Raw genomic sequence first — 16,371 nt, 5'->3', positions numbered from 1 at the left:
ACTGCTCTGTGTGCCCTGTCTGTTTCCATTTCTTCCTGCATTTCTGTTGTTCCCAGAACCTTCGGAATCCATCCTTTTATAAATTCCTTCATATCTGTGCCTTCTTCACCCTTCTTCAGGCCCACTATTTTTATGTTGTTTCGCCGACTATAATTTTCCAACATATCAATTTTCTGAGATAACAACTCTTGTGTCTCTAATTTTTTTTGTCACTTTCTTCCAATTTTTCTGTAAGTCATTAACTTCTATTTCTACAGCCGTTTCCCACTCTTCCACATTTTCTACTCTTTTCCCTATTTCTATCATTACCAATTCTAACCTTTGCATTTTATCTTCTGTACTTTTCATTTTCCTTTTAATTGCATTAAATTCTCATGATAACCATTCTTTTAGTGATCTCATTTGTTCTTCAAAAAAAGACTTTATCTATATTCTGTTCATCAGTTTTACCTTTTATTTCTCTTTGTCCATCAGTTTTACCTTCTATTTCTCTGTGAAGATCTTGGTCTTCTTCTTCCTCTTCTTCTGTGTCTGTAGCTGTTTTTGTGTCTGTGTCTTTTCTGTTTTTCTTGAAGAGCTGATTGTATGTCTTTGTTGGACCTTTTGTTGCTGGTCCTCCCCTCTTGGGCTGCTCGTCTGTTGTGCTTCCTGACGTTGATCTTTTTGTCGGTCATCCTTCCGTCTATCTCCCTCGTCTGTTTTATTGCTCCCTCTTCTGCTGCCTTCCTTGTCCTCCAGCTGAGCACCCTGGTGTTGGGTGTCCCTCAGCTGTTCGTTCTGTGACAGCCTGCTCCTCTGCTGAGCCCCCCTCCCGCCGGTGTCCTCTTCTTCCTTTGAATGCATAGTTGCGTACATTTGTTTGGCTCCAAGAGCCATTTTTGTAGTGCACTGGCTGATGGGTCGCGACTCCGTAGGGCAGGTACTGACCTCGAGGGTCAGGTGCTCCTCACCACCACAGGGTCATTTCCTTTGTGTAGGTAAGGCCTTCTTCTATCTTCTCTGGCGACTTTTCTACTTTTTTTCCAGTTGTTTTTACTTTCTCCTTCTTGGGAACTATCTTCTTTCTCCTCTCTGTATCTTTATCTTCTATTTCTTATATTTTATTTTTGTTATGCTTTGCTTTTTCATAACCTTTTTCCTATTTCCCTCGAGAGGCCTGTTTTTCCCGACCGGCCACTACTCCATCACATGATTCCTCCAGCCCTCATGGTTGATGCCTCCAATATAGCAGTCGGAGGAGTATTGGGACAATTAATTGATGGACAATGGAGACCTCTAGCCTTCTTCAGTAAACACCTGCAGCCATCTGATCTAAAAACACCGTGTTTGTCAGAGAACTGCCATAAGACATTTTCATTACTTCCTGGAAGGAAGGAAATTCAAAGTGTTTACTGACCACAAACCACTAACTTATGCTTTCAAGAAGTCAGCCTGATAACAACGTCACCCTTTTTTATGTTTCAGAATTTACCACAGACATTGAACATATTGCTGGCAAGGAGAATGTTGTGGCAGATGCGCTGTCATGCCTAAACATATGAGCTGTCTACACCACCTCTCCAAGCATCGATTACAAGGCCCTGGCTGAGGCACAATACTCCAATAGCAGCCTAGAGAATGGCCATCAATGGCCTCTGTATTGAGGGCGTTCCCTTTGGTACAGGGAATAGAACTTTACTCTGCAACATCTGGACCGGTCAGCCCCATCCCATTGCCCCCACCACATGGAGGAGGAAGACAGTTGAATCCATGCACAATTTAGCCCATCCTGCCATCAAGACCACGGTCAATTATGGTGGCCAACCGTTACACCTGGCACGGCCTTCATAAACAGGTCTCTAATTGGGCCAGAACATGCACATAGTGCCAAACTTCGAAAGTCCAGAGACACATTAAAGCCCCATTCCAAACATTTGAACCTCCACAGCGCAGGTTTAGCCAGGTTCACATTGATATAGTGGGCCCCTTACCCGTCTCCCGAGGTACTCGTTACATTCTCACTATGATAGACAGATTTAACAGATGGCCGGAAGCCATTCTCCTATCCAAAATATCTACCAAAACTTGCCAGGGTACTCCTCAACACTTGGGTGGCAGTATACCTCAGACAGGGGAGCCCAGTTCACCTCCAGTCTTCCAGCGGCCCTAGCAACAGCACTCGGGACACAAGTAAGCCACACTATAGCCTACCATCACAAGGTGCATGGTTTAGTGGAAAGGTTTCACAGGCGCCTAAAAGCAGACCTGATGGCCCAACTCACTGGACCCAAATGAATTACCCTGGGTCCTCTTAGGCATCCGAACTGCGTCAAAAAGAGGATTCTGAGGTCATATCCGCGGAAATGGTGCATGGGGCGCCATTAGTCATCCCGGGTGAATTCCTGGCCACTAACAGGGAAACTGAAGAACTCCCCAGGAAAACCCAAGCGTGGCTGTGAGCAGTTGGGAGCCCAAGCCAGCAGTACACATTTGTCCCCAAAGATTTTCAGAACTTCACACGTGTTTTTGTAAAACACAGAGCGCACAGACCCCCATTGCAGAGACCCTATGAGGGGCCATACCGCATCATCCGGCACAATGGTTCAACTTGTATAATTGACATCGGAGGCCAAGAGGAGACTTTTACCATTGACTGGTTGAAACCAGCCTATTTAGACATTACACAGCCGATTGACCACCCCATCCCCTCGCACCCCCCCCCCCGCCCACCTCCCCCGCAATAGGCTGGCCTCCCAAAAATAACAGCATTCTGATCACCAGTTCTTGGGGAGGGGTGGCCTTGTGGCAGCCCCTTGAAGTGCCTCACAAAATGAAGGACGAATGCGATGATCCAGCAGGCTGCGCGAGGCCTGGAGCGCTCCCCTTCAAATGGGCACAACTAAAGGATCCTAACTGGCCTATCAAGGAAAGCAGATTGTAAATGCACCAATCAGCGCTAAGGGGCTTTGACCGTGCTCCTCAGCTTGAGAATAAAAGTAGGGTTGTGAGCCCAATAAAGCTCAGTGTTAACTAAACTCAACTGGGGCTCATTCTTTCTTGGAACAGCATGTTCTTTCTGAGCTAACCTGCATACAGCTATAATCTATCATCGCTATCGACTCCAGAGTCATAGCTTGTAGCAGCTAGCTACAATGTAGGATATGATGGAAAAAATTAATGAAAAAAAGAGATTGTTGAAGTTCTGATGGAGAGAATGGGTTGAGCAGAATTTGAATTGATGAAAACGCATGAAATACTTGAGGCTTTGGAAGAAAAGCTAAAAAATGGGAGTTGGATAAACAAGGACTGCTGGACAAAATTGATCATATGGAGAACTTCAGTCGATGGAATAATGTTGAATTATCGGACTAAAGGAAGGAATTGAGGGAAGAGTCCTGGTGAACTTTTTTTTTAAAATGGATCCCACAATTTGGTCGACTAATCTCTGCAGTTTGAACTGGTTACATTCCAAAGTGATTCTGCCCCCTGAGAGTAGCTGCATGACGTGTATATTGTGAACTTTCATTCACACATTATGCTTGGGAAATTTTTTTTTTCCCCCCAATTGCACACATCCATATGGGGAAAACAGCATTGGCACACATGGATTTATCAGAGCTCCATTTGTGGATATACCTGCTGGACAATTGGATTAGCAATGATAAAGGTTTTCCTAAATTTCATTTGATGCGACAATAGATTCTGAATTTACCAGATTTATGTGAGTGACTCGATCAGTGGTATGCTGATTAATTGGGTTTGACTGGCAAGAAATCAGAAATTCCAAGAACAGGTGCAACTCTCTGCAAACTTTACAAGAACCTTCCTGAGCGGTAAACATTTATCTTTCAAGCACCAAAGCCTGGTGAACTTTTTACAAATCAATGAACTGGTCGGTGTGGACTCGAAAGGCCAAAATGGCCTGTTTCTGCGCCGTAAATGGTTATATGGTTAAGTGTTGGGAGAAGAAACGTTTGGAGAAAAACTGCACATTGAGAAAGCTCACTGAACACTCGGACTTCGAAGAGCCAGCGATCAGAGACCAAGACCAGTTCTGGTAAGGATTTTAAGCTACCGAGAATGGAAGTAATTCTCAGCAGAATAATGGCCCGCCCGAGGTCGATCATGAAAAGTAATATTTTTTCAAGACTTTAGCCTGACCTTAATTAAACAAAGAAAAGAATTTGAAGATGTGAAAAGACAATTATGTGCTAAAACCTTGATATATTGCATGACTTTGAGGGTTGAAGTTGCAGAAGGAAACCAGTGATTTTTCAAAACCAAAAATGAGGTAGAAGATTTTCTGCAAAGTTTGTAAAAATATTTATAATGGAACTGAGTAATAATAGTTGTATTTTTTTTTATTTTTGATAAACTGTCTTGTATATATTGTTTAAAAGTAAAAGGTATAGAAGTGTTCACGGAGAGCTCAGTAAAAGGAAAAAAATTCTGGGGAAAGTAGTAGCAGAGTGGAGACTCTGGAATAAGGGGGAGGACCATTAAAAAAATGGTGCAAAAGGGAGGGATTCTTCTTCCTCAGGAGATTCTACGGGTTGTTTTACAGGCTTTTAGGGCTCTATGTATACGTCACTGTTGGGGCAGGGAGATTCTGTGTTTTTCTTAAAAGGGAAGGATCATTTTATTATTTTGAGTCAAAGACTTTATTGTTAAAAAAAATATTGTTTTAAAGAAGAATATGGATAGAATATTGAAATTTATTGGTTTTAATGTTAAAGGAATTAATGGGTCAGTGAAGAAAAAAGTCTTGACACTCCTAAAAAAAATTAAAGGCAGACATGGTTTACTTACAAGAAACACATCTTAACAAATTGGAAAATGCAAAATTAAAAAGAGGATAGGTGGGACAAGTTGCCTTCATTTGGATCAAATTAAGGGGATAGCAATTTTAATTAATTAAAAATTCCAATAATTGGATCAAGCTGGAAGACTTGTAATGGCACATTGTAAAATTTATGCAGAATCATGGATGTTTATGAATATTTGCAGCCCAAACTATTATGAAGAAGTCTTTAAAAACTGCAGGGAGAAAGACAAAATATATTGATTGGAGAAGATTTCAATTTTTGTTTAGATCCAATATTGGACAACGAAAGCTACAAAAACATCATCATTTATGAAGGATTTAAATTTAATTGATATCAAGAGGTGCCTCAACCCCTGAGAAAGAGATTATTTGTTCTATCGAAGGGTATGTGACTTACATACAAGGATTGATCTATTTTTAATGACTGCTCAGTTACAAAGTAGAGTGGTAAAAACTGAGTATTTGGCAAGACTCTTATCAGACCACTCACCGTTAACTTTAATTATTATGATAATGGAAAAGCAAGAAAGTATGTATAGATGACGTCTTAATGCTACATTACTAAAGAAGAAGGATTTTTGTGAATTTATTAAGAGACAGAAGAGATAGAAATATTTTGAGAGAATAATCTTCCTTCTACTGACAATAATTTTCTAATATGGGATAGACTTGAGGGGACAAATTATTCTTCTTCTTTGGCTTGGCTTCGCGAACGAAGATTTATGGAGGGGTATGTCCACATCTGTTGCAGGCTCGTTGGTGACTGACAAATCCGATGCTGGACAGGCAGGCACGGTTGCACTGGTTGCAAGGGAAAATTGGTTGGTTGGGGTTGGGAGTTGGGTTTTTCTTCCTTTGTCTTTTGTCAGTGAGGTGGGCTCTGCGTCTTCTTCCAAGGAGGTTGCTGCCCGCCGAACTGTGAGGCGCCAAGATGCACGGTTGGAGGCGATATCAGCCCACTGGCGGTGGTCAATGTGGCAGGGACTAAGAGATTTCCTTAAGCAGTCCTTGTACCTCTTCTTTGGTGCGCCTCTGTCTCGGTGGCCAGGGAAGAGCTTGCCATGTAACACTATCTTGGGAAGGCGATGATCCTTATATATAAATTATATTAAAAATATTAGGAGAATATATGAGAGAAGTAGGTTTAGAGAAGAACATAACAAAATTGGAAAAGGACTATCAGGTATCAGGAACAAAAGAAAAATATAGACTATTAGAGAATAAAAAGTTGCAATATAATACACTACAAACATATAAAATGGAAAAAATGATACTAAAACTAAATAAAAAATATTACGAGGGAGGAGAATGATCCTACAAAGTCTTATTTTGGCAGGTAAAACCAGAGGAGTCATCCAGAATGATAAATGCAATAGAAACAGAAGCTGATACTATAACATATAATGAAAGAGAAATAAATAATACGTTTAGACAATACTATATGAAAACGAGCTGGAAATTTTTTTTAACAACTGTTGAACTTCCTAAATTACAAGAGAAAGAAAAGGATGATTTAGATGCACCTTTTACAAGCTAATAAGTCCACAGGAGAAGATGGGTTCCCACCTGAGTTCTATAGACAATTTAAAGATTTGTTGATGCCCCTTTTAATGAATGTGTTGGATCAGGAGGTGGAGTCCCAAATCATCCTGGAAACCTTTTGAACTGCTATGATTACAGTGTTACCGAAGAAAGGTAGAGATCCACTAAAAACCTCATCATACAGACTATAAAATTCTAGCAAAGGCACTAGCTAATAGATTGGGTGAGTTTTACAAAATTAGTACATCTAGATCAGGTGGGATTTGTTAAAAGAAGACTCTCTTCAATTAGTCTAAGTAGATTATTCAATATAATACATACGGCAAAATCAAAGTTGAATCCAAACAGATCTATTTCTTTTGATGCAGAAAAGGTATTTGACAGACTAGAATGGTCTTTCTTATAAAAATGTTGGAAAAATTTGGTATAGGCAGAATATTCATAAATTAAATAAAAACTCTTTATCATAAGCCACAAGATAAAATTATAACTAATAACCAAATGTCATCTATTTTTCCCTTGAGTAGATTGAGTAGACAGGGGTGTCCCCTATCACCAACATTATTCATCCTAGCTATTGAACTCCTGGCGGAGATTATAAGAAGGGATCCAGATATTAAGAGGCTTCAAAGTTGGACAGGAAGAACATAAAATTAGTTTATTTGCTGATGATGTGCTATTATATTTTTTTGTCCCAGCTGAATGATTGATGATTACAAACAATGTTAGAAAAATAAGGAAGAATATCAGGACACAAAATTAATATGGACAAAAGGGAGATAATGCCATTGAAGAATTTTAATTATGAAAGATATAAAAAAAGGCAGTAATTTAAATGGCAGAAGGATAGAATTAAATTTTTAGGAGCAATGACAGATAATAATTTACAGAAATTATACCCATTTACTAGAAAAAAAAGATTTAAAGAACTGGAAAGATCTGCCGATTACACTAATAGGAAAGGTAAATTGTATAAAAATGAAGGTAATGCTAAGACTACAGTATCTCTTTCAATAGTTGACTATTGTACTAACTAAAAACTTCTTTAAATTATTACATAATTGTATGAGACTATTCCTAGGGAATAACAAAGTACCAAGAATTACAATGGAAAAGTTAACATGGGACTATAATCTGGGAGGAGTTCGATTTCCAGATTTTAAGAGGTTTTATCTATCAGCACAAGCAAGATTTTTATAGTCTTTCTTTGAAGAATATAGTTTCCCTTCATGGTTTCAAATGGGGCTGAATTCAAATAAGAGGAGACAATGAAGGGCTTTATATATGTGGAATGCCAAGTCAACACAAAAAAAAGGATAATCCTATAGTAAGACACATGATTAAAATATGGAAATAAATAAATGAATGTATTGGGGAAAAAAGCAGGTGTATCACTGGGACACCATTATGTAAAAATGTACTACTGCCTATGAACCTGGGTAATAAAATATTGAATGCATGGTATGACAAAGGCATAAGATATGTTGATGATTCTTATATGGAAGGATCTTTTATGTCTTTTGAATAACTAAGAAATAAGTATGGAGTAGCTAATGGGACATTCTTCTGCTTTCTCCAGTTAAGACAATTCTTAAGAGAAAGATGGGACCAAACTTGGCCCCTCCTGAAGTTAGTGAGATGGAACGAACGATTTGGCTGGAAAATACACCAAAATTTATATCTAAGATGTATTTTGCTCTCCAAAATGAAATTGGTTTACAGAGATCAGGCGAGAAAAGGTAGTTGGATTAAGGAGTTGCAATAATGGAAAGATGCTGGTCTGATTGGATACCAATGACGTCAATTATAAATGCAAGATGCAGATCAGTGCAATAGAATTTCCTACACCAACTATATATCCTATATCACAAAAGTTGCATAAATCAAAATCTGAAATATCGTAGATGTGTTTTACGTGTGGGATAGAAACAGGAACGTTCTTACATGCTACGTGGTCATGTGTGAAGCTGAGACCTTCCTAGCAGGATATTACTGAAATACTAACAAGGATAATAGGGATGGCCTTGGCAGATGACCCAGAGCTTTATCTCTTGGGCAACTTTATTGAAATAGGTCATAAACTAACTAAATTCCAAACTTCATTTGTTAAAATAGCTTTAGCTGCAGCAAAAAAATGTGATTACTTGCAAGTCCAACTCCCCTCTACAGATAGCACAATGGATGACAGAGATGAACAGTTGTATTCCTATGGGGAAAAAAAAATCACATACAATCTCAAAAATATATATGACATATTTATAAAAAATATGGCAACCCTATCTGGACTATATAGGGGCCCAAATATAAAAAGGTGCTACTGTGGCGGCGCACTCTCTCATGGTGAACCGGCCCTGTGTGTAATGCCACGTGCTGGGGCAGCCATGGGAAGATGGCGCTGTCAGGGTTTCTCCCTGCCTCAAGTCTCCTGCCCAGCACGCTCCTGGGGCTGTAATTATGATGTCACAATGCACGAGGTGTCTGAGCTCATGCTGCCCTTAAAAGGGCACGTGCTGAATTTGAATAAAAACAGTCATTGACGTCTTTCAATGTGGTGGCTGAGTCTTTCTTGGCTGTGTCCAACACTACATTGGTGACCACAATGAGCCAAGACGCCTCTCTGGTCTCAAAAACGCCGTTGCCTTCAAACTGCCCCCCTTCTGGACCCATCGCTCGCGTACGTGGTTCGGACAGGCGGAGGTGCAGTTTCAACTGAGGAACATTTCAGCAGACGCCATGATGTTCTACCACGTCGTGAGTGTGCTAGACGAAGAAACGGCAGCCAGGGTGGATGATCTAATACGTAACCTACCGGCCGAGGGTAAATATCCTGCCCTCAAGAACTTGCTCCTTGGCACTTTCGGGCTCTCCCCTCAGCAGCGTACCTTCAGGCTCCTGCACCTCGACAGGCTCGGGGACCGCACACACCATCAGCCCTAATGGGCGAGATGCTTGCACTGGCAGAGGATCACAAACCTTGTTTCCTATTCCGTCAGATCTTCCTTGAGCAGATGCCCGGGGACATCCAACTACACTCCGGCAGATGAGGACTTCACAGATCCACGCCAAGTCGCAGCCCGAGCGGACACCCTCTGGGGCACCAAGAGAGAGAATGAAGTAGCCCTCAGTCAGGTAGCGCGACCAAGAGCCAGCCAACTGCAACACTCTCCCAAGCACAAGTCGGAGGAGCACCATTCTACCTGGTGCTTTTACCATCAGCGCTGGGGAGCGCAATCTCGTAAGTGCTGACAACCATGTGACTACTAGGGGAAAAGACCCGGCCAGCCACCGTTGATGGCCGCAATGGCTGGCCACGTAGACAGCCTCCTTCACATACCATCAAGTCCACCGGCCAACGTTTCCTGGTGGACACAGGAGTGGAGCTGAGCGTCCTGCCCCCCACCGTCCTCGAGACACGCACTCGATCTCGTGGTCCTACCCTGCGGGCAGCCAACGGTTCTGCCATCAAGTTCTTCAGTACCCGCAGGGCGCAGATCCAGATCGGGAAAGAGAAGTTCGTGTTAGTGTTAGGGGCCAACTTCCTGAGGGCACATGGACTGAAGGGCAAGAGGCTGGTCAACGCTCTCACCTTCCATTTGGTGCGCCTGGACACTACAAACGCCTGCAGGCCCGAAATCGCCATCATCGCCACTTCCAGGGATGAGTATTCAAACATACTCCACGAGTTCCCCGCCATCCTTCAACCACGATTCAGCTCCACCTTACCCCAGCACGGGGTATACCACCATATCTCCATGCAGGGCCCCCCGCTGCACGCCAAGCCCAGATGACTTCTGCCCAAGAAGCTGCAGCTGACAAAGGATGAGTTTTCCCGGCTGCAGGAGTTGGGGATTGTCCATCGCTCGGACAGCGCCTGGGCATCCCCACTCCACATGGTCCCCAAATCCTCTGGGGGCTGAAAACCCTGCGGTGATTGCCAGCGTTTGAATGATGCGAACACACGGGGCAGGTACCCAGTTCCACACATTCAAGACTTCTTGGCCATTCTCCACGGCATGCAAGTTTTCTCCAAGGTCGATCTGGTGCGGGGGTATCATCAGATCCTGGTCCACCCCCATGACATCAGCAAGATGGCAATCATCACCCACTTTGGCCTCTTTGAATTCCTGTGTATGCCTTTCGGCTTCAAGAACGCGGCCCAGACTTTCAGTGCCTCATGGACGCAGTGGGTAGGGACTTGGACTTTGTGCTTTTCTACCTGGATGATATCCTTATCGCCAGCCGCAACCGTGAAGAGCACAAGGCCCACTTCTGTACCCTGCTTGCCCGACTAGCGGAGTTTAGCCTCACTGTCTACGTGGACAAGTGCCAGTTCGGCAAACAAATGCTGCAGTTCCAGGGGGACACCATCTCAGCAGCAGGTGCTGCCCTGGCGTCAGAGAAGGTCGCGGCCATCCAGCAGGTCCCCAAGCCAACCATCCTCAAGGGCCTGCAGGAGGTCGTTAGGATGGTGAATTTTTATCATTGGTACATCCCCGGCACCGCCCGCACCATGCGACCGCTGTTCGCGTTGATCGCCACTAAGGAGAAAGTCATGACCTGGTCGGAGGAGGCAGAGACCGCTTTTTCCGCAACAAAGGAGGCCCTCTCCAACGCAACTCTATTGGTGTACCCACGCCCGGAGGCACACATGGCACTCTCGGTGGACGCCTCAGCCACGGCGGTAGAGGACGTACCCGAGCAATGGCTTAACGGACGTTGCACCCACTGGCCTTCTTTAGCAAACAGCTGCACCCACCGAAGCACAAGTACAGCACTTTCGACCGGGAGCTCCTGGCGCTGTACCTGGCCATCCGGCACTTTCGATACTTTCTGGAGGGCAGGTCCTTCACGGTGTTCACAGACCACAAGCCCCTCACAAAGGCACTCGCGATGGCCAAAGATCAGAGGTCGGGCACCTCTCCTACATGTCAGAGTTCACTACTGACATTTGGCACAGGGCAGGCAAAGACAATGTCGTGGCGGATGTGCTCTTGCATCTGGCGATCAACGCTCTCACCCCTGGCCTTGACAACACACAGTTGGCACAGGCCCAGAAGCTGGACACAGAGACGCAGCCTCTCCGGACCACCATCTCTGGTCTCGAGCTCCAGGACATTAATTTGCCCAACAGCCCAGACACGCTGCTCGGCGATGACTCCACTGGCTTGCCGTGTCCGGTAGTCCCACCGCAGTGGAGGTCGAGGGTTTTCACCTTAGTCCACGACCTAGCCCACCCCTCGGTAAAGACTTCGGTGCGAATGGTGGCAGAGCTATTTATGTGGCATGGGCTCAAAAAGGAAGTGGCTGATATGGTGAGGAAGTGCACCAGGTGCCAGGCCTCCAAGGTCCACCGCCACATGCAGGCCCCAATCCAGCAATACGACCTGGCAGTGCAGAGATTTCACTACATCCACATTGATGTCGAAGGCCCCTGCCGGTGTCCAGAGAAGTGCACAACCTTCTCATAATAGTCCATCAGACCACGAGATGGCCAAAGGCCGTTCCCATCAAAGAGTGTTCCGCAGAGACATGTGCCAGGAACCTAGTCAGTCATTGGATCGCTAGGTTTGGAGTCCCGGCCCACATCACTAGTGACAGGGGCGCCCAGTTCATCTACGCACTCTGGGCACAGCCGGCGAACCTCCTGGGAGTTAAGCTCCACCACACCACAGCCTTCCACCCATAAGCAAATGGTTTGGTGGAGAGGTTTCTTCGTCATATGAAATCCGCCCTCATGGCTCACCTCACCGGCCCAGGCTGGGCAGACGAACTGCCCTGGGTCCTCCTCGGCATTAGAACAGCACCCAAGGACCTATAGGCAGGCGTCTTCTGCGGAACTGGTCTACGGCTCGCCGCTCTCGCTGCCCGTTGAGTTCTTTGGCCCGAAGCCCAACATCACGTCCAAACGCGCGAACCTTTTAGCAGATCTTCGTAAGAAACTATCCTTGCTAGCCCCCCCCCCGCCCCCCTTGCATCAAGGCGTCCGGTCAACACATCATCCCAAAGAGCTGGGCTCAGCAGAATTTGTATTTGTTCAGACCGGCCCACATACAGCACCTTTACAACACCCGTACGAAGGTCCATACAAGGTCCTCCACCAGTCCGGCAGGATTTTCACTTCGGACATAGCGGGTAAAAACTAACTTTTCACCGTGGATCATTTGAAGGCGGCGCATTTAGACCTATCACAGCCGGTGCAGACAGCCATACCCAAACGCCGGGGCCACCTGCCCAAGCAGCAAAACGTGTAGCCAGTTCTTGGGGGGGGGGTTATGTGGCAGCGCACTCTCTCATGGCAAACCAGACCTGTGTGTAATGCCACGTGGCGGGGCAGCCATGGGAAGATGGCACTGTCAGGGTTTTCTCCCTGCCTCGTCTCCTGCCCAGCGCGCACCTGGGGCAGCGATTATGATGTCACAATGCACGAGGTGACTGAGCTCATGCTGCCCTCAAAAGGACGCGTGCTGAATTTGAATAAAAACAGTCATTAACGACTTTCATTGTGGTGCCTGAGTCTTTCTTGGCTGTGTCCATCACTACTATAAAAATATAAGTGACCTCCCCAAAGAAGGTTTTCTTTTTTAAACCTAATAGTAAGCCCTGATGGTGTATGGATAAAACAAAAATATTCAAAAAAAATGAAAGGAGAAACGTTTAGAAGGAACATGAGGGGGAACTTCACACAGAGAGTGATGGGAGTATGGAACAAGCTTCCAGCTGAAGTGGTGAATGAGGGCTCAATTTTAACATTTAATAAGAAGTTGGACAGGTACTTAGATGGGAGAAGGATGGAGGGCTATGGACTGGGCGCAGAACGGCACAGACTAGGAGGGCCAAAGGGGCCTGTTTTTGTGCTGCAAGGTTCTAGGTTTTAAGTCCTCCAGATCAGCTTAAAACTTCAACAATGAGAGAGTAAAAAGAGAATTTACATTCTTCACTTCAAGAGTACAATTAAAATTATCCAGAAATGCAAGATCACCACAAGCTTAAGGAATAAAATAAAATTTGATTATTTTCAAGACAGACTGCAGAAATAGATGTATGGCTTTGCTTTTCTGGTTATTTTTTATTGCATTCATTCGTGACTGGTGTCACCAATAAAGCTTATCTAACTCCCAAAAGGTAGCTAAAGAAACATCTTCCTGTGGTCGGTGGGCTGTGTAGCGAACAAAAGAAAAAACCACACAGAAGCTGTGAGTGAGTTGAATCAATCAACTGACTTTACTGGAACTCTCCGAGAGCTTATCAGCACGACTCCATTGATCTTTTTTGGCCCCCTTCCCCCCATTGGGACCATTGTGATGTCAACCCGGTGCGAGCGGGCACCTCCGTGACCCGGTTCGCTTGCGGATCAGCACAGTCCACTATACTCTGTAGAAATAAATGGAATTACTGGAATTCCAAAAGCTTTTGGCTCTGAACGATGATACAAAAATCTTACAAATGAATTCTGCAACCAAGTCCCAGGATTACACGACAGTATTTGGGCTCATCAGCAACAATGATGAGTTACACTACAGAGAAAAAGTGGAAAGTCTCATGAAATGGTGCGAGAATAACAACCAGAGTCTCAACATGGATAAGACAAAGGAGATGATTATGGACATCAGCAGGACCAGGGTCAACCACTCTCCAATACAATACCTAGATAGTGGAGGGAGTAGAGTGCCCCATATTCCTCGGAGTCCACTTAAGTACAATGAGTTTCTAGGTTAAATGCATCCGATTTACTGACAACTCGTTCTTATGAGCAGACTACACGCTGCTTTAACAGTTCATCGGCTTGAGGAAGGAGAATGCCTTCCACCATTTTAAGTCAGATCATGTTGCCGGTGAGTATGTAATTTTGTATTTGACTTAATTTTTTCTCTTATTTAGCCATGTAACCATGCCTACCCAAGTTGATGTGATGAGCTTAAGGGAGTTCCGGAGGAATTATAACATCTATGATGCCATTGTTGATTCTTGGGATGAACCAAAACAGTCAAATAGGAAAGGAGTGTGGAACAAATTTCACCCCCAATTCGTATTTGATTTTCAGGGGTTTTACAGCTGATGACATTGCTGAAGCCAGGCAAGCTGTGGATGATATTGGTAATCAACTGCAGTTAGACATCAGTGAAAATTATGTCATAGAGTTACTCGACACCCATAGGAAGTGCTGATCAATGAGGACCTCATGGAACTAGAGCAGCAATGATAGCATTTGAGGAAGACAAATGGGACCTAAAAACTCCAGAGCCAAAAATGTTTTTGATGAAAGGGTTAGCTGAAGCCTCTCATCTCATTGAAGTAGGGATGGTGAAGTTAGATCCTAATACAGAGGTTCATTAAAGCCAAGTGCCTCAGCTGCTACAAGGCAAAATAAAAAGAAAATATCTATACAATCTCCATTGATGCCTACTTCAAGAAATTGACTTCAGTAGTTTTATATGCATAGAAAGGTAAAATATATTCTATATACTAAGACAAACATTTGACTAACTGACACTAAATAAGAACCAAGTGCACCTGTTCCGACTTGCCTACAAAATCAACATAAAGACAGACTTACGAATGGATCTTGTTTGTGTTTGTAACCAGGGATTGCCTGCAGTGACCTATCCTCGTCACATACATCTCCTCCCTTGTCAAGAAGGCACAACAGCATCTACACTTCCTGAGATCATCCTGTCAACTTTCTACAGGAGCTCTTCGAGAACGTTCTGGTCGGCTGCATCACAATATGCAATGGCTGTTGTCGAGCATTAGATCGGAGGTCAATCCACAGGACCATAAGAGGAGCAGAGGATCACTGGGGTCTCCCTGCCTCCACCGCCTCAATTTACATGATCTACCAGGATCGTTGTTGGAAGTGGGCCCGCAAAAACGCTGAGGACCCTTACCACCTTGCCCAAAGCATCTTCCATCTACTCACGTAGGAAAGATAAGCAGGAGTAACAGAGCCAGAAACACCAGGCTGAGAAACAGCTACTTCCCATGGGCAGTGAAACTGATAAACTACTGAAATGAACTGCTCATACAAACCCTTCAAGACTCTACTATAAATTAAACGATATCTATTTTTATAAATGTATATACATATTGCACATGTATTGTTTGTCTATATGCATGGTATGTCTGGATGTGTTTTTGCACCGAGGTCCTGAGAACACAGTGCTTTATGTTGTATTCAATCAGATGATGATAAACTTGAAAGAGATATCCTCAACTTATCCACAGTGTACAACCCACAACTGAATTTTCAACACAACCTGCATTTGTGAATTCCACTGTTCCAAGATAAAATTCATAAGCCGTAAGCATGGTATTCTTTTACAAATCCCCATCTGACTAAGATTCTCTGTGTTCCATGCCTCAATAACATTTCAAGTCGCACTCCAGACTCACAAATAAGTTGTAAGAGCACAAGCAGTAATTAGCCATGATGGAATTCAAATCTAGATTTACTATTTTGATAAGTTGGAGCACAAGCCACAAAAAAAGCGTAAGGGTTACGAGTGCCTTGCAACTCAATCTCATCATCATTCACAGCTTCCCAGGTCTGTCAATTTGTCCATCTCTGATATGAACTATTCCCATTACCAACAGATAAATCAAAACAATATTGCTTGACTCTCTGCTTAATGAGTGGTGAACTTACCTAGATATCGATCTGTTGAATATACTTGCAGTCTGGCGCAGGAAGGGATCAAGTCGTAATGCACGCTCCAGGCACTGCAAATGTAGGGGCTTGGCCAGCTCTGCACCACTCCCATTCTCACTTTGAAGCAAGTCTGCTGCCATAGAAAGGTCCTCTGGTGTGGAAGAAACTGGACCTTCTGTTGGTTCTGTGGAGAAAAGGGGAACATGTCAGAAAACCACCCTGAAATAAATACACTTTCTTACATCAGTTCAAAAAATTGAGTTATTAAAAATATGTACCAAGATCTTCACTGTTGTAAAAAAACTTTCCTTAAATTCATCCTGCATATAGCCTGGCAATGCTGACTGTGCTCAATATAATAATTGACTTAAATGCTGTC

The 16,371-nt window shown here is 43.9% G+C and overlaps 1 protein-coding gene across 3 annotated transcripts in view; it reads right to left on the bottom strand.

Annotated features, from left to right (window-relative positions):
* Window positions 1–16,371, bottom strand: part of ino80 (INO80 complex ATPase subunit) — a 282,382-nt gene that overhangs the window by 217,183 nt on the left and 48,828 nt on the right. For 2 of the 3 annotated variants that reach the window (XM_069917252.1, XM_069917251.1), the window contains exon 2: window positions 15,990–16,176. In XM_069917252.1, the coding sequence (XP_069773353.1) occupies window positions 15,990–16,132 (143 nt within the window). In that variant the 5' untranslated portion in view covers window positions 16,133–16,176. Of the gene's footprint in view, window positions 1–12,490; window positions 12,670–15,989; window positions 16,177–16,371 lie in introns of those variants that run through there. The other variant, XM_069917253.1, reaches the window with a different exon arrangement.

Source organism: Narcine bancroftii, chromosome 2 (assembly GCF_036971445.1).
Source record: "Narcine bancroftii isolate sNarBan1 chromosome 2, sNarBan1.hap1, whole genome shotgun sequence".
NCBI lineage: Eukaryota > Metazoa > Chordata > Chondrichthyes > Torpediniformes > Narcinidae > Narcine > Narcine bancroftii.
The sequence above is the reverse complement of the archived record's forward strand: the minus strand, read 5'-3'. Positions and strand labels throughout refer to the sequence as shown.